General features: G+C 49.2%; 1 protein-coding gene across 4 annotated transcripts in view; it reads left to right on the plus strand.

Annotated features, from left to right (window-relative positions):
- L3MBTL3 (L3MBTL histone methyl-lysine binding protein 3) overlaps nt 1-25,517 on the plus strand; it is a 713,216-nt gene that overhangs the window by 551,430 nt on the left and 136,269 nt on the right. For all 4 annotated transcript variants that reach the window (XM_086957521.1, XM_086957523.1, XM_086957520.1 and 1 more), the window contains exons 16-17: nt 14,886-14,985; nt 15,083-15,247. In XM_086957521.1, coding sequence (XP_086813647.1) covers nt 14,886-14,985; nt 15,083-15,247 — 265 coding nt within the window. The remainder of the gene's footprint in view (nt 1-14,885; nt 14,986-15,082; nt 15,248-25,517) is intronic.

Here is a 25,517-nt window from a genome sequence, read left to right on the forward strand (position 1 = left end):
TGGCGATGAAAGCATTCAAAGTACATTTGTGCAACAAGGTAGTGTTGATCCAGACGGACAACATGAAGGCCATGTACTACATAAAGAAGCAGGAAGGTACACACTCTCCACAGTTGTCTCATCTGGCTCAGAGCATGTGGAAGTGGGCCATTCAGAGAAACATCTTCCTCATGGCAGAACACCTCCCAGGCAAGGACAATCAGATGGCGGACCTGCTCAGCAGGCACAGCCACCAGATGCACGAGTGGGAGATACATCCATCGGTACTCCGCCCGTACTTCCAGCAGTGGGGTCATCCAGAGATGGACCTATTCGCCACAAAGGAAAACGCAAAATGCCAAAGCTTTGCCGCCAGGTTCCCACACCCACAGTCGCAGGAAAATGCGATATGGATGAACTTGTCAGGCATATTTGCGTACGCTTTCCCCCCAGCACTGCTAATACCGCTGGTGGCACATAAGCTGAAGCAACACTCGATGACTCTCATCCTGGTTGCTCCGACGTGGGCACGCCAACCATGGTACACCACGTTTCTAGAACTCTCCGTTGTACCGCATCAAAGGCTACACCTCACGCCCAGGCTTTTGACGCAGAGCCATGGCGACATTCAGCATCCAGATCCGCAACAGCTCAACCTGGCGATCTGGCTCCTGAGGTCTTAGAATTTGGCTACCTCAACCTGCCTCCTGACTGTATGGTTATCATAAGGGAGGCAAGAAAGCCCACCACTAGAGCATGTTATGCAGCGAAATGGAAGCGGTTTGTCATTTATTGTGCCAACAACGACATTAATCCGCTAGATGCATCTACTCACAACATCATCTGTTATATGTTACATCTATACAAATGCAATCTAGCCTATGCTTCCATTCGTATACATTTATCCGCAATAGCAGCTTAAATCCAAAACGGGCAGCATCTCTCACTCTTCAGGGTGCCTGCCATTAAAGCTTTTCTGGAGGGACTCAAGCAAGTTATTCCTCCCAGACACCCACCAGCACCTGTATGGAACCTGAATGTGGTCCTTACCAGGCTGATGGGACTACCTTTTGAGCCTCTACACTCCTGCGAGGTACAATTCTTGACGTGGAAAGTGGCTTTCCTAATAGCAATCACATTGCTACGACGAGTTAGTGAACTTCGAGCACTAACTATCCAAGAGCCATTCATACAGATTCATTCCAACAGGTTGGTGCTACGCACTAACCCTAAGTTTCTGCCTAAAGTAGTTTCACAGTTCCATATGAATCAAACTATAGAACTGCCAGTGTTCTTCCAGAATCCAGATTCAGTGCCAGAGAGAATGCTCCACACACTAGACGTCAAAAGAGCTCTCATGTACTACATAGATAGGACAAAAGATTTCAGGAAGACAAAACAACTGTTTGTTGCCTTTTCCCCACAACAGAAAGGCAACCCCATTTCAAAAGCAGGTATAACCAGGTGGATCGCTAAGTGCATACAGATTTGTTATCAAAAGGCTAAGCGCACATTACGATTCCCCCGAGAGCCCACTAAACACGAAAGTTGGGGGCATCCATGGCTTTTCTTGGAATCATTCCTTTAGAGGAGATCTGTAGAGCAGCCACATGATCTACCATACACACATTTACTAAACACTACTGTGTAGATGTGCATTCCAAACAGCAGGCAGCTGTAGGACAGGCTGTTCTAAAAACACTTTTTCAGACTGCTGCAGCTGGCACGGGCAGCCGCCGCTAAGAAGAGGGACTGCTATATATTCTATGCACAGATATAAATTCAGCAGCCCACATGCTTCGAACCGAATATGCTACTTACCAGTATGCATCTGTTCTTGCATGTAGGGCTGCTGACATTCATATCGCCCGCCCTCCTCCCCGGCGCCTGTAGCGGCTGCAGCACTCAGAATTACTCTTAGCATGGTCATCACTTACTGTACTACACTCCATCTCTGCCACAATGGCGAAAAACAATCTGAGGATGGAGAGGATGCCCATGCGCCATGTAGTCCAGGGGAGGAGCCACCTATCTCGTGATACTTCGAAGACTCTTCCAGGACAACAATGTGGAATCATCCGGACCCAACACTAGGCGGCAATCTATGCACAGATATGAATGTCAGCAGCCCTACATGCCAAGAACAGATGCATACTGGTAAGTAGCATATTCGTTTAACCAGACTAATTGGACCACCATTTGAGCCATTGCATTCATGTGATTTACAATTTTTAACATGGAAAGTGGCATTTCTAGTAGCAATTACTTCACTTAGAAGAGTTAGCGAGCTACAAGCCCTAACTATTCAAGAATAAGATATATGAGGGGGTCCCTGACCAAACACACAACAAATACTTGACACTTCACTAAATTGTTTGAATAGAAACAACACAAAAATGATGGTGAACAGTGTTTTTATTATCACTGCACCAAAAATCTTCTATTGATTATGCAATTGCTAGTATAATATATACAATTCAAGTGCGCCCACAGAGGAAGGGGGAAAGGGTGCAAGGGAAAGGGTGTATTTCAATTAGTTAACATCACTAATCAAAAAAATCAATTAGGTACAAATCCACAACTGAAAACATCATTAACATTGATCCATATATTGAAGATCAAGAAAAAACACATGTTAAGCAGAACATATCACATGAAACAGAAACTCCCGTGGTGATTATTATTATCAATCTTGGGTTAAGGAGTTCATGTAGGTAGATGGTAGTCTACGTTTCGACCCATAGGTGTAGGATAATGGATCCTTACTCGCGGGTCTTCATCAGGACGGTGGGGGGGTGAAGGAAGGAGTGGGGCTGTGTCCTAAGTGTAAAGGAGGAAAATACGCTAATTACTTGAAAAGGTCTCAAAAGAGTCCCAACATAATTGAATTACGAAAGGGCCCGAAGGCCAGTGGAAAGCAAGATAATTAAAATTACAAAGGAAATTAGGAAGTTAAAAAGGAGGTTGGATGAAATGAGGACAGAAAACATTAACTGGTTGGGTAACCCGGCAACGTAGACGGGCAACCGCCCGCTGGGCGTATTCAGCGGTTGCCCGTCATTTCGTAATTCAATTATGTTGGGACTCTTTTGAGACCTTTTCAAGTAATTAGCGTATTTTCCTCCTTTACACTTAGGACACAGCCCCACTCCTTCCTTCACCCCCCCACCGTCCTGATGAAGAACCGCGAGTAAGGATCCATTATCCTACACCTATGGGTCGAAACGTAGACTACCATCTACCTACATGAACTCCTTAACCCAAGATTGATAATAATAATCACCACGGGAGTTTCTGTTTCATGTGATATGTTCTGCTTAACATGTGTTTTTTCTTGATCTTCAATATATGGATCAATGTTAATGATGTTTTCAGTTGTGGATTTGTACCTAATTGATTTTTTTGATTAGTGATGTTAACTAATTGAAATACACCCTTTCCCTTGCACCCTTTCCCCCTTCCTCTGTGGGCGCACTTGAATTGTATATATTATACTAGCAATTGCATAATCAATAGAAGATTTTTGGTGCAGTGATAATAAAAACACTGTTCACCATCATTTTTGTGTTGTTTCTATTCAAACAATTTAGTGAAGTGTCAAGTATTTGTTGTGTGTTTGGTCAGGGACCCCCTCATATATCTTAACCTATTACCCAGGTCCCATTGACCACATGGGTCGAACCCCTCTATCCATAATAATCTAACTATTCAAGAGCCATTCATCCAAATGCATGCAAATAGGATAGTTCTTAGAACAAACCCTAAATGCATGCCCAAGGTGGTATCCCATTTTCATATCAATCAAACAATAGAACTGCCAGTGTTCTTTCCAAATCCACAGTCAGTACCTGAAAGGGCTCTACACACACTAGATGTCAAAAGAGCACTTCTATACTACATTGATAGAACTAAGGATTTTCGAAAAACTAAACAATTGTTTGTTGCCTTCTCACCACAACACAAGGCAACCCCATTTAAAATCTGGGTTAGCCACATGGATAGCTAAGTGCATCCAAATATATTACATTAAAGCAAAACGCACCTTAACAGTTCCCCCAAGAGCGCATTCTACACGCAAACTAGGGGCATCCATGGCTTTCCTAGGAAACATTCCTCTAGAGGAAATATGTAGAGCAGCCACATGGTCAATAATACATACTTTCACAAAACACTATTGTGTAGATGTACATTCAAAACAGCAAGCAGCTGTAGGACAGGCTGTTCTAAAAACTCTTTTTTTCAGACTGCTGCAGCTGGCACAGGTAGCCACCGCTAAGGGAGAAACTGCTATACATTCTATGCACAGATATGAATTCAGCAGCCCAAATGCCTCGAACGGAATATGCTACTTACCAGTATGCATCTGTTCTTGGCATGTAGGGCTGCTGACATTCATATCGCCCACCCTCCTCCCCGGTGCCTGTCGCAGCTGTAGCATTCATTATTAATTTCTTACTTTCTTGCATGGCCATCTCTTCAGCCCTATATGCCAAGAACAGATGCATACTGGTAAGTAGCATATTCCTTTCCTAAAATGAATTCCACAAGATTCAAAACAATTTTATGAACCAGAGGAAGATGTGCGCCATAGATTGCCCTGGAAAAGCATGGTCGACGGCGTTTCGATCCTTAATTAGTCAGGATCATCATCAGTACCGGAAAGCCAAGGTCGTGAGTGCTGTGATATAGGTGATCAGTAAAACACGATTAAATCAGATCCAGTGTGGTTGTGGCAACGTTGTGGAACGTCTGTTGTTCGTCGCGGCACACTGGTGTGTAAACCGGTGGGGATCCGGTGTTAGATGCAGGGTCGGGGCCCCGATCCACTGCTGGAAGGCAACGTGATTGGATTCCTGAGTTATTCGGATATGGAGGCCGGATTAGTCAGTCGGTGGTAAACGAGTATAACCAGGCTGCCACAAGCGTGTGCGGAGTGTACCGGTATGTTGCATAGGTAAGTCACCCCTCTAGCAGCCTGACAGCCCTAAGGCAGGGTGCACTATACCACAGGTGAGGGCTTAGCTGCATGAGAAGTATGCCCCTACAGTGTGTGAGTCCATTCTTGGACACTGTACATGCAGTGAAGCCATATTGAGTACATGGGCTGGGAGTTTGTCAATATTTATTTTATTTATTTAAAGAGTTTTATATAGCGCAAACAAGATCTTCACAGATATCAGAGCGCTTTACATAGACGGGTACATGAGGGAGCAAAGTCAGACAGGCAAATCAAGCTTTACATAGAAGGGTGCAAGGGGGAGCATATTCAGACGAGTAACTCAATAAATCACAGTATAATAGTACTACTAAGTGACACAACCACTCATGTGGATGATAAAACAACTCATACAAATAAGTCAAGAGTCAAACATGTAATACAGGACGGTGCAAGGTGTTAATAGGATTCGAAATAGTAGCTCAAGTGTATTTAGCCATGAGGATAGCTTTTACTTCTTTTTTAAAGAGTGTAGTGGAGGAGATCAGCCTGGTTTCGGGAGGGAGTGAGTTCCAGATCCTAGGCGCCATTCCTGAGAAGGAGCGCTTGTATGTTTTTTCCTTCCGGAATCTTCGAGGTTTTAGCAGGAGATTGTTTGTGCCTCTCGTGTTTCTAATTCCCCCAGAGATTGTCAACTTCTGAGCGAGGTAGCCGGGTGAGTTTAGGTGTACCGCCTTGTGTGTCATGCAGGCGATTTTCAGCTGTATTCTGCCTTCCAAAGGCAGCCAATTCAGGGATTTCAGGTCAGGGGTAATGTGGGAGTACTTTTTTGACCCAGTGATGAGTCTCGCTGCAGCATTTAGAGAAGCTTTTAGTGGTGCGATAGTAGTTAGGGGGAGTCCGCAGAGGGTGGTGCTGCCGTATTCAATTTGTGGGATGACTAGTGCTTGTACTGCAGTTTGGAAGTCTTTGGCCGGGAGGTAGGGTTTGAGTTTCCTCAGAGTATTGATCTGGAAGTTCGCTCCCTTTGTTGCCTTGCTGATATGTTGCTGCATGTTGAGATTAGTGTCGAGTGTTATGCCTAAAGATTTTGCTGAGTCCACGATGGTGGGTTGGACATTGAGTGCGGTTAGGAGTTTAAGCCAATGTTGAGTGGTTGATATCTTAGCTGGAGGTGAGATCAGAAGGAACTCTGTTTTCAGGGCATTGAGTTTGAGGTGGTTATCGGCAAGCCAGGATTGGGTGCAACTGATCGTTGAGTTCAGGAGCAGGATGTCATTGGGTGATTGTAACTTGAGGTAAAGTTGTGTGTCATCAGCGTACATGTGAAAGCGTACATTGGATGCTTGTAGCAAGGTGGTGAGAGGCTCCATGACTAGGTTGAACAAAGTTGGGGATAGAGAAGATCCTTGGGGGACGCCTAGCGTTACAGGTATTGGCGAGGACATCAGGTTGTTGCTCTTGAATTTTTGCGACCTGTTGTGAAGAAAGGAAGTGAACCACTTGAGGACAGTTCCAGATAGGCCCATTCTTGTGTTTAGTAGTTCTAGTAGATTCTCATGTTTGACGGTGTCGAATGCTGAGGAGAGATCAAGAAGGATGAGGAGGCAGGTGTCGTTTTGGTCTAGCATTTGAAGTGCGTCGTCAATTATGTGAGTCATAGCAGTTTCTGTGCTGTGTCCTGCTCGGAAGCCTGACTGGTGAGGGTTGAGGAGATCGAATTGCTCAATGTGTTTAGACAATTGTAGTTGTGCGCATTTTTCCAGCAGTTTGGCGAGAGTGGGGATATTGGTGATGGGACGGTAATTGTTGAGATCCGAGGGGTCGGCTGTAGGTTTCTTTAGTAGAGGTGTGACCTGGCCAACTTTGAGGGAGTCAGGTATGCTGCCTTGTTGGAGAGAGCTGTTGATAATTTTAGTCCAGAGAGGGAGAAGAAAAGGGGTAAAGTCTTTTACTGCGGAGGCAGGGAGGGGGTCCGTGAGGTGATTGGATGGTTTCAGGGTGCTGAGCAGTTTGCCAATTTCTTCTTCCGAGTATATGCTGAAGGTTGACCATGTAGCATTGTTTTTTGGTTCAGTGGGTGCTAGGCATTGGGGTTTGGAGTAGAGGCTTGCGTCAATGAGGAGATCGCTTTTTATTTTGTCGTTTTTTTGGATAAAGAAAGCAGCGAAGTCTTCACAGGAGGGTGCCTCACGCCCAGTGTTTAGTGGTTGTGGTTGCTCTTTTGATTGTGACTTGATTAGCTCGAACAGTTTTCTCGGGCGGTTTTTTGCTTGGTCGAGTTGGAGGCTGAAGAAGTCCGATTTTGAGCGTTTTATTTTCCTGAAGTAGGCGTTTCTCTTTTTCTTCAGATCTTTTAGGTGCATTGCAGAGGGGGCTGATCTCCAGGTCCGTTCTGCCATTCGCATGTCTCGTCTATCTTCGTTGAGACTCCCGTCGTACCATGGTTTGGAGATTTTAGTAGAGACTCTTTTTAGCTGCATAGGTGCGACCTCATTAATTATAGAGGTCATAGCGTTGATATAGTGGTCAGTCAGAGTTTGGACGTCCGTGGCGCCTGTAGGTGGGAGTAAGAGATTGCAACTGTTAGGGGGCAAAGAGCCTGGTTTGAGTTTTTTCAAGTCTCTTTTCCAGACTTTGGGCTTGGAGAGTTGAGCCGGGATGACTTTGACTTTTTCATTGATAAAGAATGTGATAATATAATGATCTGACCAGTCACAGGGTTGGATGGATTCGAGTTGGATAGATTCCTCTTTGGAGATGATCAGGTCGAGGGTAGAGCCTTTCTTGTGGGTTGGGCTGTTGCATATTTGGGTGAGGTTAAGGGCAGCAAGGAAATTTTTAAGACCATTTACCACCGCGTCGTTGCGGTCATTCCAGTGGAGATTGAAGTCACCAAGGTATATTTGGGTGAGCTGCCGTCCGGAATTGGTTGAGATCATATCCATGATTTCTTGGGAAAAGGTGAGATTGTCCCTGGGTGGGTGGTAGATGCTGTGAAGAGAGCATATCGGTTTGCCCTCACTAATGATGTCGAGGCAGATGTATTCCCAGGATGTAGGGGATGGTAGGGATGTGGAGTTGACTTTCTGAACAGAGAGGTTGTCCCTGTAGATGCATGCGATTCCACCACCTATTTGGCCTTTTCTGTCGAGCCTGATAATGTGATAGTTGGGAGGGACCAGAATGTCCATTATGGGTGTCGAGGATTCAGTTAGCCACGTTTCAGTCAGGACGATAAGATCAAGGTCCTGTGATAAGAGTAGTTCAGCAATGGCGGCGGAATGTTTCGTGGCCGATCTGCAGTTGAGAAGAGTGCATTTGAGGCTGGGTGTGTAGAGGGTGTTAGATGATTCTATGGAGAGAGGTATTTTTCTAAGGTTATCGGGGATAGAGGATCTGCTGTTTAGTGTAGGTGGTCTAAGGGGATTTGGGTGTATTGTGGGAATGTTGCGGTGTGGTGTGGTTGAGTGAGGTTCGGGTGTTGGGTCATAGGAGCGGAGAAGGGCGAGTGTGTCGAGGTCAGAGGAAGAATTGTGGGTGCGGCGAGGGCGGTTGTTGCGATTAAGAACTGGGATTGAGGTCGGATTGGGGTGGGTTAGCTGAGCGCGAGAGTTAGTCGGAGGGGTGGGGGACACGTTGGGCGGGGATGTGTTGATGCGTGAGGGGTTGCGGGGGCCGGGATTGACGCCTGGTGAGGGGCGTGATTAGGGTGGGAGTCAGCCGGCGGAGTAGGGGACAAGTTGGGAGGGGAGGTGGAGGTGGGTGGGGGGTGTATGGGGTGTTTGGAGAGTAGTTCTTTGATGGCGTGTATCTCTTCTTTGATCTGAGTGAGGGTGGCCGTGATGTATTCCATCGAAGGGCAGGTGATGGGGGTGGGGGTGACCGTCAAGGGTGAATGGCTGACCAGGGAGTTCGTGTGCAAGTGGGAGAGAGGGATGGTGTTTGAGCAGGTCTGCGTTGTGTTGGTGTGAGGGGTGGAGTTAGGGGGGCAAGGGGTTTCGGGCGGTAGGGGTGTGGATGAGGTAGGGAGGAGGTTGGTGTTATGGGTGAGGGCATTGGTGTGGAAGAGGGGTGTGGATGAGGTAGCGAGGAGGTTGGTGTTATGGGTGAGGGCATTGGAGGTAGGCGGGGGGGTCAAGGTGTAGACTGGGAGCCTGATAGCCGTGGTGGGGGTGTAGGGAGGGTAATGGGGGCTGAGGGTAGGAGGGGAAGTAGGGTTGGAGATGGTCCTGTTGAGGGGGGGGGGAGTTAAATTAAGAGGGTGGGTATGTTCTGCGAAGTTGGTTGGAGGGTACTGAGGACTGAGAATGGGGGGGGATAAATGGGGGGACTTGTCGGAGTGCGTGTTATTCTGGTGCTGGACTACGTTAGGTGTGTTATGGGTGGTAGCTGTGCTGTCAGCGACGAGCGGGGTGTTGATGCCCGCTGTATGTGTGATAGGAGTGTTGAAGGTATGTGTGGAGGTCCGCGAATTGGTAGAAGGGGCGGGAGAGAGAGCGGTGTAAGGGGGGGAGAGATCTGTCTCTGTGTGTGAGTGCTGAGTTGCGGTAGTGGGGTTGTGGGTAGGGGATGGGAGGTCAGGGGTGGTAGGTATGTCCCTGAATGAAGCGTATGTAGCTGTGAGGTCGTGATTGGTGTGACTGGGGGAGGTGTGAGTGTTTGTCCGTGAGTTGGAGAGGTGTTCTTTGAAAGTGGGGAACAAGTTGTCTAGCAGTTCCAGGTTCCTGTCTGTCGATTGTGCTAGGACAATCCCGTTATTGTAAATAGTGATGGTGGCTCTGGCTGGGAAGACTTGGGATGGTGTGATGGAGAGAGTTAGACTATGTGCGGATTTTCTGGTGGAGGAGACGGTGAGTAGGGTGCGGAACGCTTTTCTCCATTGTGCTCTGCGTGTGGTGTGGAAGATGATATCAGTGTTCAGGGATCCATTGGCCGGTGAGAAGTAGGTGTCAGCAAAGGGCGTTTCCGGGTGTGACCTAAGGAAGTTGTGTTTAAAGCGTTTGGCGGCTTTTTTGGTGAGTGATGGTGGGTAGTTGATTTTGTATGTGTGTTTGCCGATAGAGTCCATGTCGCGTTGAAGGGTTAGATGGGTATGGGAGAGTGCACTAGTGCACTATAGTGGTACAGATGTGCGGGAAAACAAATGTGCAAAACAACAGGTGCATACAATAGGTTACACAGTAATAAGTTATAGATTACCAAGGTGTCAGTAGTAATCAAGCAGCATACCATTATATAAGAGTGAGCAATAGAGCAAGTACATACGGTAAATTCTAAGGCATAAGGTGTAAGAGTAGGCATAAAACTGATAATATATAAAGGTAGGGTACAATGGGAGAGTGCATAACACTGATAATCTATAAGGGTAGGGTACAATGGGAGAGTGCCCTAATGCACTATAGTGGTACAGATATGCAGAAAGACAAATGCGTACAGTGGGTTACACATTAATAAGTTATAAATTATCAAGGTGGTGCAAGTGATGACCCAACACAGCCAGGACTATAAGCGTGTGCGGTAGAGCAAATACATATGGTAAATTACAGAGTACATAGTGTAAGTGAAGATACAAAACTGATATAATATATAATATACGGGCAGGATACAAAAATAGATATGAGGTAGCATACGGTAAACTACAAGGTGAAAAAATATGAGGTGGCACACAATACAATACAAACTCCAAAGTTCCATGATGGCTTTGCTGAAGACTTGGTATCAAACTTATCAGCATAATGAACTCACACTGATGCCAGTGTTGGATTTATTATAAAATGCACTCATACAGCATCTTAGAGATGTCCCATGGAAAATGACCAACTTCTAGTGTATTGGCTGACTGGTATCTGCCAGCCAGCCACCATCAGGCAGGTTTCTGACCTCATGGGGTGAGAGCCTTTGTACTCTTGGAGGTCAGGAACAAAGCTTGCTCTGGGTGGAGGTGCTTCTCACTTCCCCCTAGCAGCACCAGCACTTGGTGGTGAGCCTCAAAGGCTCTCACCTTGTGTTATGCTGGTTTGGCCAGCTCCAATTAGTGGAGATGCCCGCACCCCTGTCCAAGCCCCAATATTGACAGCAGGACAGGTGAGAAAATTAGAAAGCAGAGTAGGAGCGCCCACCTTGGCGTGGCACTCCTCTAGGGTTGCCAGGAGATGAGGTGAAACCCTCTCCTGAAAATTCTCCATTTTGGTTTGGAGAATAAGGCCTAATAGGAATAGGTATGTCGTCACACTAGGGCACAGTATACTGCCCCGACCTCCGTAACCCCCTTAAATTTAGCATTTAAGGGCTTACCTGAACCTTGTTCCTCAGATACAGTCTATGAAGAAGGATCAAAGAGCAGTAGAGACGAAGACGACTGACTTAGCCCCATCCCTGTCGGCCTGTCTCCTCCTCCAGGGACCCTGCTCAAAGAAACCTCTGTTATCTGCAGCCAGCAACCTCCAAGAACCCCAGGGACCTGTGCTGTCTTAAACAAAGACTCTTTTCTCATGTGGACACCGGATTTGTCCAGCAAGCAACTAACTCAAGGACTACAGATCCATGACACTTGCACCTCTCTGCACCCAACACCCACAGGACAAATCCAGGTGGCCCACCAATTCAGTGAAGTCTCCCTGGCGATCCTGACATGTGATCCAGCGTTGGCCGACCTCTCCTGACCTCCCCTTGACACCTGCAGCCTCATCCTGAAGGGTCCCCCCGACCAGATCTGGTGAGAGAACCCTGACACCCAAGACAACCATGTACCTGCTGCCCCAGGCCTTGGAATGCCCAACCAACGGTGTCTCGCACCCCCCTCCACTCCCTCCCTCACTATCTAACTTACCTCGTAAGTCATGCAACCGGCTTTCTGACCCGAGCCTGCACCCGATTTCTCCAACCGAGGATATCCATTGGTTTCTACCGGGCACCCGAGGCCTCCTTTGCGCTCTGCACCCGGCCGCCCCTCTGCAACTGGTGCTGCAGTCTCAGTACTATTTGGTGGCCCCTCCAGTGCTGACTTGGGGCCTGTGTCCCTGAACCGCAATACGTTATCCTCTGCTATCCAAATGAGGACTCCCTGGACTCTGTGCACACAATGCATCTTTTTTAATATGTGTATATACAGAGCCAGCTTCCTACATATCCTGTTCCTGTTCTAAGAAAGTGAGTTTAGTTTCTCTCTCCCCGTCCTCCCTAATAATTTTTTGTGACGCAAAGCAGTATTGTTGCAGTACATAGAGCAGCATGGCAGATCCTGACAGTGTTGGAGATTCGGTATTGGGGAAAAAAGTTTTCTGAACCAGTCTGATGCCTGGAATCAGTATTCATAAGACGAGGAATCTGTGGAACCCTATATGACCACTTCCTGTGGGGAGTTGGCATAACCCTGACCCTGAGTTCCTAACTGCACCAAAAACAAGACGGTTGAAGCCTTCTTTCGTGGAGTACATCAGGCAGCACACCTGTAACTGGCTTGGCGGTACAGCATGCCTACTAGCATAGTTAGTTATATGCCTGTCCTGGTGTCAAATGGGCCTCAGGCTAGGGGGGTGGCATCTCCCATGTCTGGGTGAAGCCAGGGTCGCATATTGAAGCCCCTGGCCTTGTTATGCTAAATCACTAGCAATCCTGATGGAGACAGTGTGAACGAACTTCCTCCCAAGCAGGTATTGTTTCAGGCATCAGAGTTGGCTCATCTGCAAGGGGTCAGAAACGCCAGCACACTAGATAGTGGTAGGTTTTTCAGGGGGCACCTCTAAGGAGCCCTCTGGGTGCATGTCATAACAAAATATGTACTAGCAACAGGGCAGATTTAATAAGACAATACCAAAAACTAGAGGTTTCAGTAAAGCCATTATGTAGTAGCTTGAGAACTCGTAATGACCAGTGCCCAGTACATAAATTAAGATGGCTTCCCCAATCACTTGTAACAAATGTGTGACGGTATTCCGCAAGCCTGAATCACTTTGTGCCTTCACATCGCGGTCATAAGAACAAATGCGTCTTTAGTACACATTCGTTCAGTACGCAAGGGGGGCACTAGATTTTGGAATAGGTTAATTTACTATTCCAACTCCAGTAGGCGCAACAGTAGGGAAGGTGTTGGACTTTAAATCCAACACCATTCCACCAATGCGCCCCCCCTAAGGCAAGTCTTTATAACGACTTGCGTGCTGAACAAATGCGTACTAAAGACACAGGTTTTTTTGGGGGATTCAGGCTTCAGTCTGAAGGATGTTGGCCCCCTGTAAGATCTATTAAATTGAACTAGAAAGCACAGAGGCATTATCTGTTACTGCAGCTATGTCCTCACAAGTAATATAATGCACCCTGCCTTAGGGCTACAAGCCCTGCTGTTGGGGTGACTAACATATATTACACGAAGTGACCTTTACATGGCACACAGTGAGTGTGCTATATTGTGTTTTCACACATAGTTTGCACCATAACACTCTGTCTGCAATGACAGCCTGCGCGCAATTTATGTGTGGGTCCCCTAGGGTGGCAAAAGACATGCTGCAGCCCTTAGGGACCCTGATTTGTACCCATGCCCTAGGTACCAGGGGTACCATTTACTAGGGACTTGTAGGGGCACTATAGTCCATGCCATTCTGATTACAATTAGACGATTTTTTAGGGGTCTGGTTAGCAGGCCTCAATGCACTGTCAAAGTTTGAAACCAGCATCTAGTAGTCAAAATTGGGGCAAAAAGTGGCAACTGCAAACCAACAAAAATTCCAGTTTCCTACAGTGTCCGATTTCCTCACTGAATGTGTGCCTCGTTTATTGACTGTGTGTGTGTGCGCGCAACATATGCCTAACACTCCTCTATGATACGCCTTGGGCTGCTTGATCACACTACCACAAATAGTGCAACTTGGGTTTGTTAAAGCTAGCCCCTGTACACTTTTAAGGGATACCTGGACACTGCACAGTGCACCTCATCTTGGTACACTATATAGAGTGCCAGCTTCCTACAATGTGCACTTAACTTTATGGAGTATTTGTTTGGTCTGGTTTAGTGTATACTACCTAATGGCATAGGTGGGAAAGGGGTGCAGTGAGCCACTGCGGCACCCATCGAGCCTCTGCTATTGCACAGTCTATACTTCGGCTTTCCTCTAGTTTTTTTAAGTATTGGCCTGCTCCACCTTTGTGTCTGATGAAAGTGGATTCCACTGCAACTTCTTTGTCTGCTTGTCTCCCATCTGGAATCATGTTCCTGATGACAATGTTCAGGGACACCGATTAAATCTATTCCTAGCCCGATCTAGCTCTTGACACTAATTGCTTTGATATTATTTGGCTCAAATACCTCTGGTGAGTATCTCTCACTTCCTTACTTCTTTAAATAATATTCGAGTTCCCCAATCTAATGCTCACAGATTTTAAAGCCATGAAAAATCTGCAAAGAAACGTTTCGCAATTTTAAGTGTAATTACCAAACCTAAGTTATTGCTTTCAGAATTATAAATATTTGGCAATGTAGCATGCATGTAGTGAATAGAAAATGCTGTTTATTGAGCTTAGTTGTTTTTGTATATACAATTGCGGTAATTGACACAGTCCCTGTTGTGGGTTGAGGAAGTTGGTCTAAATCTGGTTGCCAGCATAATGCTATTGAAAGGTTTGTCATGCGTATGTGCCACAAGATTAGTCCTCATTGAGTTACCAGTGATGTCTGATCTGCCTAGCCAATCACCTAACCAAACACTGCACTGTTTTCCTGCACATTAAAGTCTCATGTTGGGGCCCATAGGGGTATTTGTATTTCTCTGACTGGTTTTAGAATGATCTGAAATTCCCTACAGTCACTACCCTTGCAACAATTGACTTGCTTCGTATCACTCATACTTTGTAACCATCAACCTCATTATTCTACTATACTTGGTGAGTAACCGGCGGGTAGTCACTAGGTAGCACTAATATTTGCTGAAAAGACTTGTGTGCTTCTCTTTGTGACACAGTCTTGTGCTTTTAGGTACCAATGATGTTCCAGTGGCACCGGCCCAAAGCTGCCCAACTGCCGGATGCAAGGGCCTTGGTCACATTCGAGGGCCTAGGTTTGGAACTCATCACAAGTACGTATGAAATGGGGTTGTGAAAAACGAGCTGGTAAGCAGCTGTCCTGAGAGGATAACCCTTAATGCAGGCTGTCCCTTCTCTTTGTATATGTAGGGCAGCTGGCTGCCCCTATTCAGATTTGAATCTCAACCGGGAGAGCATCCTTCATGACCGTCTTAGTGGAGAGCGACCCCTGCCAAGCAACAGCATGCAGAAACCCAGGAGGCCAGATACCCCATCTCTACCAGGTGATCTCTCATCTGACTCACCACATTCCAAGTAAGTTGCTGCTTTGTAAGCCTCGTATTCAGTAGTTCTGCTCAATTACTTAAGTTGGCAATAATTGTGAAGGATCCTTTTTGTGAGCCGAAGTATTTTAAATATTTGGGAAGACAAATGATCTGGGCACACAGATGGGTCACAAAGCATCATAATGGCACAGTTTCTGTAAAGGGTATATCTCCTAATTCTACTTCTGCAGCAACATAGATGTTCGAGGCATAAGAGCTGCAGATCTTACACTGTGCATTAGATCGCCACCTGGTGTTGGGCTGGGATGATTGCATGTTGTTGTCGTCTTGGAAGAAGTCTTTGTAATCACAAGATAGGTGACTCCTCCCTTGGACGATAGTGCCTTTAGATTGTTTTTTTTCCGCCACTGGGTTCGAATGAAAGTTTTCCGCTCCGTTTCGAAATCTACTTTTCAAGTACTTTGACGCGTAAAAACGTATTTAAACTTCACCAAACTACTTTCGATATCGACAAACATCGTCTCGACTCCATCAGCACGATTCCGGTCGTCGACGCTGGCTGCTGGGTGTATCCACGCCGTGAGGCCTACACTTTATGGAAAGGACGCCTTTCAAAAGTTGCCCCAACTATGGAGCAAAGTTCCCACACAGTGACCATCACGAGGTGTGTAACCTGTGCCTATCGCCGGAACACGACACATCCAGCTGCACAGCCTGTGCGTCCTTTCGATCCAACAAAACCATTCGAGATCGGAGGGCCCGTCGACATGACATGCAGAGATTGGCCCCGGAACCAGGGGATATCTGCCACGAAGAAGTTCCGCTCGTTTCCGAAGAAGATTCAGACGATCTCCAAATCGTATCAGAGGCAGATGACTCCATACCATCGGGTCAGGGCGTGAGTAGTACTGCCCCGGCCCCATACCCACCACCCAAATCAAAGGCAAAGGTCAACACTCCGCCTCCGGGGCCCAGTCCAGACCGAAAACACACTTCGAAAGATCCGCCATCGAGCCCGGCTCAGAAGAAAATACTCAAGCCTTCCGGTAGCTCCTTACCGAGCAAACCGCACGTGCCGATCCCACCAGCTCCCTCGGCACCGAAACCAAAAGAAGTCTCTGCTCCGAAACCGTCGACTTCTAAAGACAAAACTATGAAGCCAGTGTCTGACGCCTCAAAGCCGACGAGACCAACTTCCACTCCGAAGCCAATATCTTCGGTACCGAAACATACAAGGCCTGATTCCGATGCACTCAAGCCCTCCAAACAGCCTTCAACTCCGTAAACAACACTTTAGGTGCCGAAATCTACGCCAAAGGACACAGTTACAACTCCTAAGGCTAAAGACAAGCAGCAACCACACTGGAACCGAAAAAATTGGCACAGGCAAAGGTTCCGCAAGGAGAAACTCTTTCCACCCTGATCCTCTACAAAAGAATATCTACATTGACCCAAACACAGGTCATGTATCCACTACACCACACAGGAAGAGGAAATCAGACATAGCACCTACACCTGCAGTGCCTATCAAGAAGAAGGACTCTGCCACATCTCCTATGCACCCTTCTTCTCCTATACTTCCTTCTCCTTCATCTCCTGTTCCTCCTAACAATTCATCTCAGAATTCTCCTGAACACTCTACTCCTCATTCTTCACCACATACACCTCAAAATTATGATGAGTATAGTATAGGGGGAGGGGTAGACCCAGATAGGCCTTTTCCCTACCCTGTTGATTATCCAGATTGGGCGTATCCAAACCCACAAGGTATGCCGGATATTCCTGACCCACAGTCATATCAATCAAAACCTTCTCCCCCAGAGGACAATATTTGTTTTGGGCACTTACTGAATAGGCTGCCATTTATCATGAGGTCACCATGCATTCAGATGAGGCAGAGGAAGATTAGTTTATTAGATATGTTTGAACAATCACAAAGATCTGTTCAAATTTTTCCTATGATCAAAGTGGTCATCAAACATGCTCCAGAGGTATTTAAAAATCCTGTACGTGCTAGGATCATAAACCCTAGAATTGAGAAAAAGTACAGGCCTGCTCCTGGTGATCCAGCCTACATTAAAAGACAGCTACCCTTAGATTCACTAGTCTCAAATGCTAGAAAAAGAGCAAACTCACAGACGTCAGGTGAAGCACCACCCCCTGATAAAGAATCTAAGGTGATAGATGCTTCAGGCAAAAGAATAGCTGCACAAGCTACTAATACATGGCGTATAGCTAACACGCAAGCCCTCCTTGCAAGATATGACAGGGCTCATTATGATCAGTTAGAAAAATTAATGCAACAGCTGCCTAACCAATATAAGGCGCAGGCAAACGACCTTATACAAGAAGGCAAGTTAATTTCAAATGCCTCAATCAAGTGTGCACTTGATGTAACAGACACGGCATCTAGAGCTGTAAGCACTAGTGTCCTACTTAGACGTCATGCGTGGATACGCATTTCGGATTTAAGCAGGAAGTGCAAACTGCCATCCTAAATCAGCCATTCAACCAACATCAATTGTTTGGAGCAGAGGTAGACATAGCACTTGAGAAAATGAAAAACATATACAGATGCAGCCAAAACTATGGGAGCTTTGCAATCCACACAGGCTAGAGGCTCCTTTTGTCGCTCCTTCTATAGAGGAGGCTCCAAACAAACCGGAGCAGACAATACAGCTTCCTTCAAATCCAATACAGGCATCCTCCAGTAAAGGATATTTTAGAGGAGGCTATAGAGGCAATAACAATAAAGGAAGAGGTAGAGGTAACAACAATAATCGAACCTCTTCCACCACAAAACAGTGACTTCCCTCTGCTCCCCCAACAGCACTCGACTACTCCTGTGTAGGGCAGACTAACACAGTTCCTACCTGTCTGGAATTCCATGACAACATACAGGTGGGTAAGACAAATTATCCAGTATGGCTACTGCCTCGAACTTACAGCTACCCCTCCATGCATACCACCCAGGCAGCGTCCAATGTCTGCAGGACATCTTACGCTGCTCAAACAAGAAGTCCTATCACTTCTTCAAAAGAACGCAAAAGAAATAGTTCCTTTACAACATTAAGGAACAGGGGTTTACTCGCTGTATTTTCTAAAACCCAAAAGGACGGACATCTGAAAGAAACAGGTTAGTATTAGATTCCTTACCTTAGAATATCCCCAGGCGTCAGTCTGGATCCGGAAACTTTTGCGTAGCAGTACCCCTGCGCGTCGGTAGGCGTCGTCTGCAGGCGTCCCCTGCGGCTCCGTGTCCGTCGTTGGCGTCGTGCGCCGTGATGACGTCACTGGAGTATATAGACACCGCCTCCGCGCGCTGACGTCAGCTCTTCTTTTTTCCGCGCCAGTTAGCGCAGATCCGAGAAGTGCAGTACTCCGGTCTTTTGACCAAGTTTTTTGATCTTTTGAATCTTCTACGGTGCCGGTAGGATGCCCGGTTTTAAGAACTGTGACGACTGTGACCGGACGATGTCGGTCACGGATCATCACCGACTCTGCCTCCGGTGCCTGAGCCCCGACCACGACGTGGACGCCTGCGTCGATTGGCGGGCCTTGACGAATAAGGCTAGGCAGGAGCGGTCCCGCAAGCTGCTCGAGCTCCGGGTGTCGGCCCCGCGTCGAGAGCGGTCCCGGTCCGGCCGGAGGTCAAGGGAGCGATCGAGGGAGTGGTCGCGGAGCGGTCGCGGAGCCGTCACGGGCGCTCCGGGAGTTGTCACCATTCATCTGGTTCCTCGGGTAGGAAGCACAAGAAGTCGGGGCGTCGTCATCGTACCCCCGACTCCCCCCCGACGCGGCCGGGGGTTCGGGTGGCCCCACCCCCGCGGCTCCGCGTGAGTCGCCGACGCGGCCTGCTCCATACCCTGCTGTCCCTGGGCAGGGCGCGTCACCCGAGGAGATAGAGGCGTTCCTCGTGGCCATGAGGGCTCTTTCTCCTCCGGCGGGTTCTGCAGCGCCTTCGGGCCCTGTGAACCCGTCCGGGGGCCCTAGCGGTTCGGGTGACCCTGCCTCGACGCCGTCGGGTGCTCCGGCCCCGGCGCCGCCGACGGCTCCGATCCCGGCGCCGCAGGGGCCCTCATGGTCGACGCCGGCTGGTCAACCGGCCTCTCCGGCGCCGATTACATCGGGGCAACCGCTGGCGCCGCTCCCATTCCCTCTCCGAATCCGGACGCGGAGTCGGGCCGGGTACGACGCCGATGGGGCCTGTGAACCCCGAAGAGCCGGTCTACATTGTTGATTCCGAATATGGTGAGGATGTAGAATACGGAGAGGGGTGGGAGGGGTCTGAGGACCCTCTGACACGCGAGTGTCAGTACGACATGGACTGGACGGGTGACTTGGGTGACGCCAGTGGTCTGGATGACTCCCCCAACCCTGGCTTTGTCTCGCCTCCTACCGTGGCTACGGAGGAGGGGGCTGCCTATTCAGTGGTGTTGATGAGGGCTGCCAAGGCCTTAAACCTTGTGCTCCCCGTCGGGGCCGTGAGGACTAACATCCTCACTGAGGTCCTCAAACCGCAGTCATGCCCACAGGAGCCACTGCTGCCGTTCAACGAGGCCTTAACTGACATTCTTTTGGGCACGTGGTCCAGGCCTGCTTCAGGTTCGCCTGTTGATAGGAACGTGGCCAGACGCCACCGTCCGTGCTCGGACGACCCCAAGTTTCTGTCCACCCATCCCACCCCTGAGAGTCTGGTGATCCAGGCCTCCACTTCCCAGACCGCATTCCCGTCGGCCCCGCCTGACAGGGAATCAAAGAGGTACGATCAGTATGGCAAAAAGGTCTTCTCGTCCCTGAGTCTGGGACTGCGGTCTTGCAACACCGCGTGCCTCTTGGGCCGCTACACCCACTCTCTGTGGGATACGGTCGCGGACCTGCTGCCTGAATGCCCGCCGGAGGTACGGGCTAAGCTCAGCAAGGCTATGATTGAAGGCCGAGACACAGCAAGATACTCCATCAGGTGTGGTCTTGATACGACCGACTCGCTGGGCAGAGCGATGTCCACGACGGTGGCGATTCGTCGCCACGCCTGGCTGAGATCCGCCAACTTCTCGGCTGATGTCCAGAATGCCTTAATGGACATGCCGTTTGATGGCAGTCGCCTCTTTGGCGACAAAGCAGACCACGCGCTGGAGCGCTTCAAGGACTCCAGGGTCACGGCCAAGTCCTTGGGTCTCTCGACCCAGCGCCAGCAAACGGGTTCGTTTCGCTCCTTTCGTGGCCAAGGAAGGGGCGGTCCCACACGTGCTGCCAGCCACGCGCCGCAACAAACTTATCAACGCGGTGGCGGCCGTGGAAACCGCCGTGGTGGCGGTCGGGGACAGCGGCGAGGTCAGGCCACACCTCCCCCCGCAGCATCTGCCACTAAATCCTCCTAGTCCGTGCTTTCAGGCCCATGTGACGCCGGTGGGAGGCAGGGTTCGCCATCACCTCTCCCACTGGCGCACAATAACATCGGACAGGTGGGTGCTGCAGCTCGTCCGAAGGGGCTACTCCCTCCCCTTTGAGACGACTCCTCCAGCCATGCCACCGCAGAACCACCGTGTGTCGGGGGACCACTTGGCACTTCTGAGGGAGGAAGTTACTGCCCTCTTGGCCAAGGGGGCCATCGAGCGCGTTCCTGGGGCAGAAGTAGGACGTGGTTGCTATTCCCACTACTTTCTGGTACCCAAGAAGGACAAAGGGGGCCTACGTCCTATCTTGGATCTAAGGAACGTCAACGGCTTCCTCCGGAAGGAGAAGTTCAAGATGTTGACTTTAGCTCAGGTCCTGGCTGCTAAAGACCCGCAAGACTGGATTTTAGCGTTAGACTTGCAGGATGCGTATTTTCACATCCCCGTCCTGCCGGCCCACCGGCGTTACCTGCGGTTCACGGTAGGCCACAAGCACTTTCAGTTTATCGTGCTCCCCTTCGGCCTTACCAGCGCCCCACGGGTGTTCACCAAGGTGATGGCGGTGGTTGCAGCTCATCTGCGCAGATTGGGGGTTTCAATCTTCCCCTATCTAGACGACTGGTTGTTGAAGGCGGGCTCGCCCCAGACAGTCGTCCACCACCTTCAGATGACGGCAGACCTCCTGCACGAGCTGGGGTTCTCCATCAATGTGCCGAAATCACACCTGTGTCCCTCTCAGAAGCTCCTTTTCATCGGAGCGGTTCTCGACTCGGCGCAGTTTTGGGTCTATCTTCCGGAACGGCGAGTCCGGGATATACAGGCTTTGATTCCCATCTTTCAGCCGTTATCCCGGGTTCCGGTCAGGTTGACGCTGCGGCTGCTGGGGCTGATGGCTTCCTGCATCCTTCTGGTGCATCACGCCCGGTGGCGGATGCGGGCTCTGCAGTGGGACCTGAAGTTTCAGTGGGCCCAGCATCAGGGCAATCTGTCCGACCATGTCTTGATCTCGGAGGGCACTGCACGACAACTGCAGTGGTGGCTTACGGACCGCGATTGGGTCAGAGGCAGATCCCTCTCCCTTCCCCAACCGGAGCACGTTGTTGTGACGGACGCGTCCCTCCAGGGCTGGGGAGGCCACCTGGGAGAGGCAGAGATCAGAGGCATCTGGTCTCCGGCGGAGTCCCGGCTCCATATAAACCTGTTGGAGCTGCGGGCGATTCGTCTAGCACTGAAGGCATTCCTCCCCTTTGTCAACGGGAGTGTAGTGCAGGTGTTCACGGACAACACCACCGCCATGTGGTACTGCAACAAGCAGGGCGGGGTGGGGTCGTGGACCCTTTGCCAGGAGGCTCTGCGCCTCTGGCAATGGATGGGAGGTTAGGGCGTGACTCTGACGGTTCAACACCTGGCAGGTTCTCTGAACGCCAGGGCGGACAAACTCAGCCGTCGGTGCTCGATGGATCACGAATGGCGTCTGAACTCGGACGTGGCGCAAGGCCTCTTTCGACAATGGGGAGAGCCTTGGTTAGATCTATTCGCCACAGAAGAGAACGCGCAATGTCATCAGTTCTGCGCGTTGGAGTTTCCAAGACGGCACTCGCACGGCGACGCCTTTCAGCGCGAGTGGAGTTGCGGTCTGTTATACGCCTTTCCGCCTATACCACTGCTGCCCAGAGTGCTGAAGAAGATCAGGCGCGACCGGGCCCACGTCATCCTTGTGGCTACGGACTGGGCTCGTAGGTACTGGTATCCCGAGCTACTCAGCATGTCAGTCGGTCCCCCAATCCGCCTGCCCCTTCAGGAGGACCTTCTGTCGCAGCAGCAGGGGACGGTCCTCCACCCGAACCTGTCCAGCCTCCACCTCCATGCGTGGAGATTGAGCGGCGGCAGTTGAGGCCATTTGACTTGCCTCCTGAAGTCTGTGATGTGATTCTGGCAGCCAGGCGTTCCTCCACGAAATCGGTATACGCCTGTCGGTGGAACAAGTTTGTGGCATGGTGCACAGCAAAGGCTGTGGATCCTCTCTCTGCCCCTCTTTCTGAAGTTCTTCTCTTCCTTCTTTCTCTTGCCCAGCAGGGCTCTGCTCTGGGCACTATCAAGGGCTACCTTTCTTCCCTTTCGGCCTTTCTGAGGCTGCCTGATCAACCTTCTTTGTTCAAGTCCCCTATTGTAACAAGATTCTTGAAGGGCATCACACACATGTATCCACCTGTTCCGTTTGTGATGCCTCAGTGGGACTTGAACCTGGTTCTGACCTTCTTGATGTGTGCTCCCTTTGAGCCACTTCATTCCTGTTCTCTCCGTCTCCTGACCTTAAAGACGGCCTTCCTGGTTGCCATCACATTTGCCAGGAGGGTGAGTGAGCTCCAGGCTCTTTTCTGTCAAACCTCCTTTCATGTCCATTCATCCAGACAAGGTGGTTCTGAGAACTAGACCTTCTTTCCTGCCCAAAGTTGTCTCTGCTTTTCACATCGGACAGTCCATCACCCTCCCTTCCTTCTTCCCACCTCCGCATCCTTCAAAGGATGAAGAACGGCTCCATCGTCTGGACCCAAAACGTGCGCTTTCATTTTATATGGATCGCACACGCCAGTTCCGGGTGGATGACCAACTGTTTGTTGGCTACGTGGGTGAGAAGAAGGGACGGGCGGTACATAAACGGACCATCTCTCGGTGGGTCGTTCTGTGCATCAAAGCGTGCTACTCTTTGGCTCGGAAGGAGCCTCCTGTTGGGCTGAGGGCCCATTCCACTCGGGCCACGGCGGCTACTACTGCCCTGGGCCGGGGAGTCCCCTTGCAGGACATTTGCCAGGCGGCTACGTGGGCCTCGATGCACACCTTTGCGAGGCACTACTGCCTGGATAGTCAAGTCCAGAGGGATGGCTTCTTTGGCCGTTCTGTCCTCCAGGACTTTCTGGTGTAGGATTGTATTGGTTCGCAGACCCACCACCGGGGTTGGTATTGCTGGGGTATCTATTCTAAGGTAAGGAATCTAATACTAACCTGTTTCTTTCAGATGAAAAAGTTACTTACCTTGGGTAACGATATATCTGTAAGAAACAGTAGTTAGTATTAGATTCCTTACCGCCCCACCCATCCTCCCCGTTCTGCGAACTGATACCTAGGGTTAAGGACATCCCTTTCAGGGCCCTAGTTTCAAATTGCACCAGTGTTGGTTCTCACATGGCTCTGCGTGTTCTGGCGCGGAAAAGCTGTGTGCAAAGAACTGACGTCAGCGTGCGGAGGCGGCGTCTATATACTTCAGCGACGTCATCACGGCGTACGACGCCAACGACGGACGCGGAGCCGCAGGGGACGCCTGCAGACGGCGCCTAACGACGCGCAGGGGTACTGCTACGCAAAAGTTTCCGGATCCAGACTGACGCCTGGGGATATTCTAAGGTAAGGAATCTAATACTAACTACTGTTTCTTACAGATATATCGTTACCGAAGGTAAGTAACTTGTTCACTAAGACCAATTCTCAACCTCAGGCCCCTCAATCACTATATACACTCAGATCATTTTCATATGATCACTTTACAACAAGTGCTCCCATTGCTGCAACAAGGCGACTTCCTTACAACACTGGATCTAAAATACGCCTACTTCCACATTCCTATACATCCTTCTCACAGGAAGTACCTAAGATGTGTACTGGAAGGACAGTATTATTAATTCAAAGTCCTTCCATTTGGGGTAGCAACTGCACCAAGAGTGTTCACAAAGTGCCTAGCAGTAGTAGCAGCACATCTCAGAAGACAACAAATACATGTCTTCCCTTATCTAGACGATTGGCTCATAAAAGCCAAATCATTCAATCAGTGTGTTCAACACACACATCAAACAATTCAAACATTGCACGACTTAGGGTTCACAATCAACTACATCAAGTCGCACCTACAGCCCTCTCATGTACATCAACATTTAGGGGCTACAATAAACACGTCTACAGCTCTAGCGTATCCCAGTCCAGCAAGGATACAGAGCATTCAAGCCTTAGTCACAAAGTTCCAACATCAACACTCTCTCCCTGCCAGAGTGTTCATGAGACTAATAGGCATGATGGCATCTTCATTGTACCATATGCAAGACTGCAAATGCGTCTGTTACAGGAATGTCTAGCACAACAGTGGAATCAGGCTCAAGTACAACTAACAAACCTGGTATTGGTAGACAGCCGCACACATCACTCTCTGCAGTGGTGGAACACCAAAAACTTGACAAAAGGGCGTCCATTCCTCAAACCTGTTCCACAAATAGTACTTACAGCAGACGCAGCTCTCCCAGGATGGGCAGCCCATCTCCTACATCATACAAATCAAGGGTAATGGAACAACCAACAAAAATCGTTCCCTATCAATCACCTAGAGTTGCTAACAATATTCTTAGCACTCAAAACATTCCAAGTACAGAACAAAGCTGTCTTAATCCGAACGGACAACATGACACCTATGTACTATATACAAAAACGGGCGGGGGCGGGGGACACACTCTCTACAGCTGTCCCAGCTTGCAGAGAACATTTGGAGATGGGCCATTCCACAAAACATATATCTGTTAGCAGAACACCTTCCAGGAGTTCACAATCAGATAGCAGATCTGTTAAGCCGGCAGACACAACAGATTCACGAATGGGAACTACATCCGCAAGTTCTCCAACCATTCTTTCACAAGTGGGGTCATCCAGAGATAGATCTGTTCGCCACACACGAAAACGCAAAATGCCCAACCTTCGCCACCAGGTTTCCACACCCGCTGTCCAAGGGCAATGCGATATGGATGAACTGGTCAGGCAGAATTGCGTACGCTTTTCCGCCACTACCACTAATACCACTAATAGTGCGCAAGCTACGACAACAGTCGCTCAAACTGATTTTAGTAGCTCCCACATGGGCACGCG

Source organism: Lissotriton vulgaris, chromosome 2_1, assembly GCF_964263255.1.
Source record: "Lissotriton vulgaris chromosome 2_1, aLisVul1.2, whole genome shotgun sequence".
NCBI lineage: Eukaryota > Metazoa > Chordata > Amphibia > Caudata > Salamandridae > Lissotriton > Lissotriton vulgaris.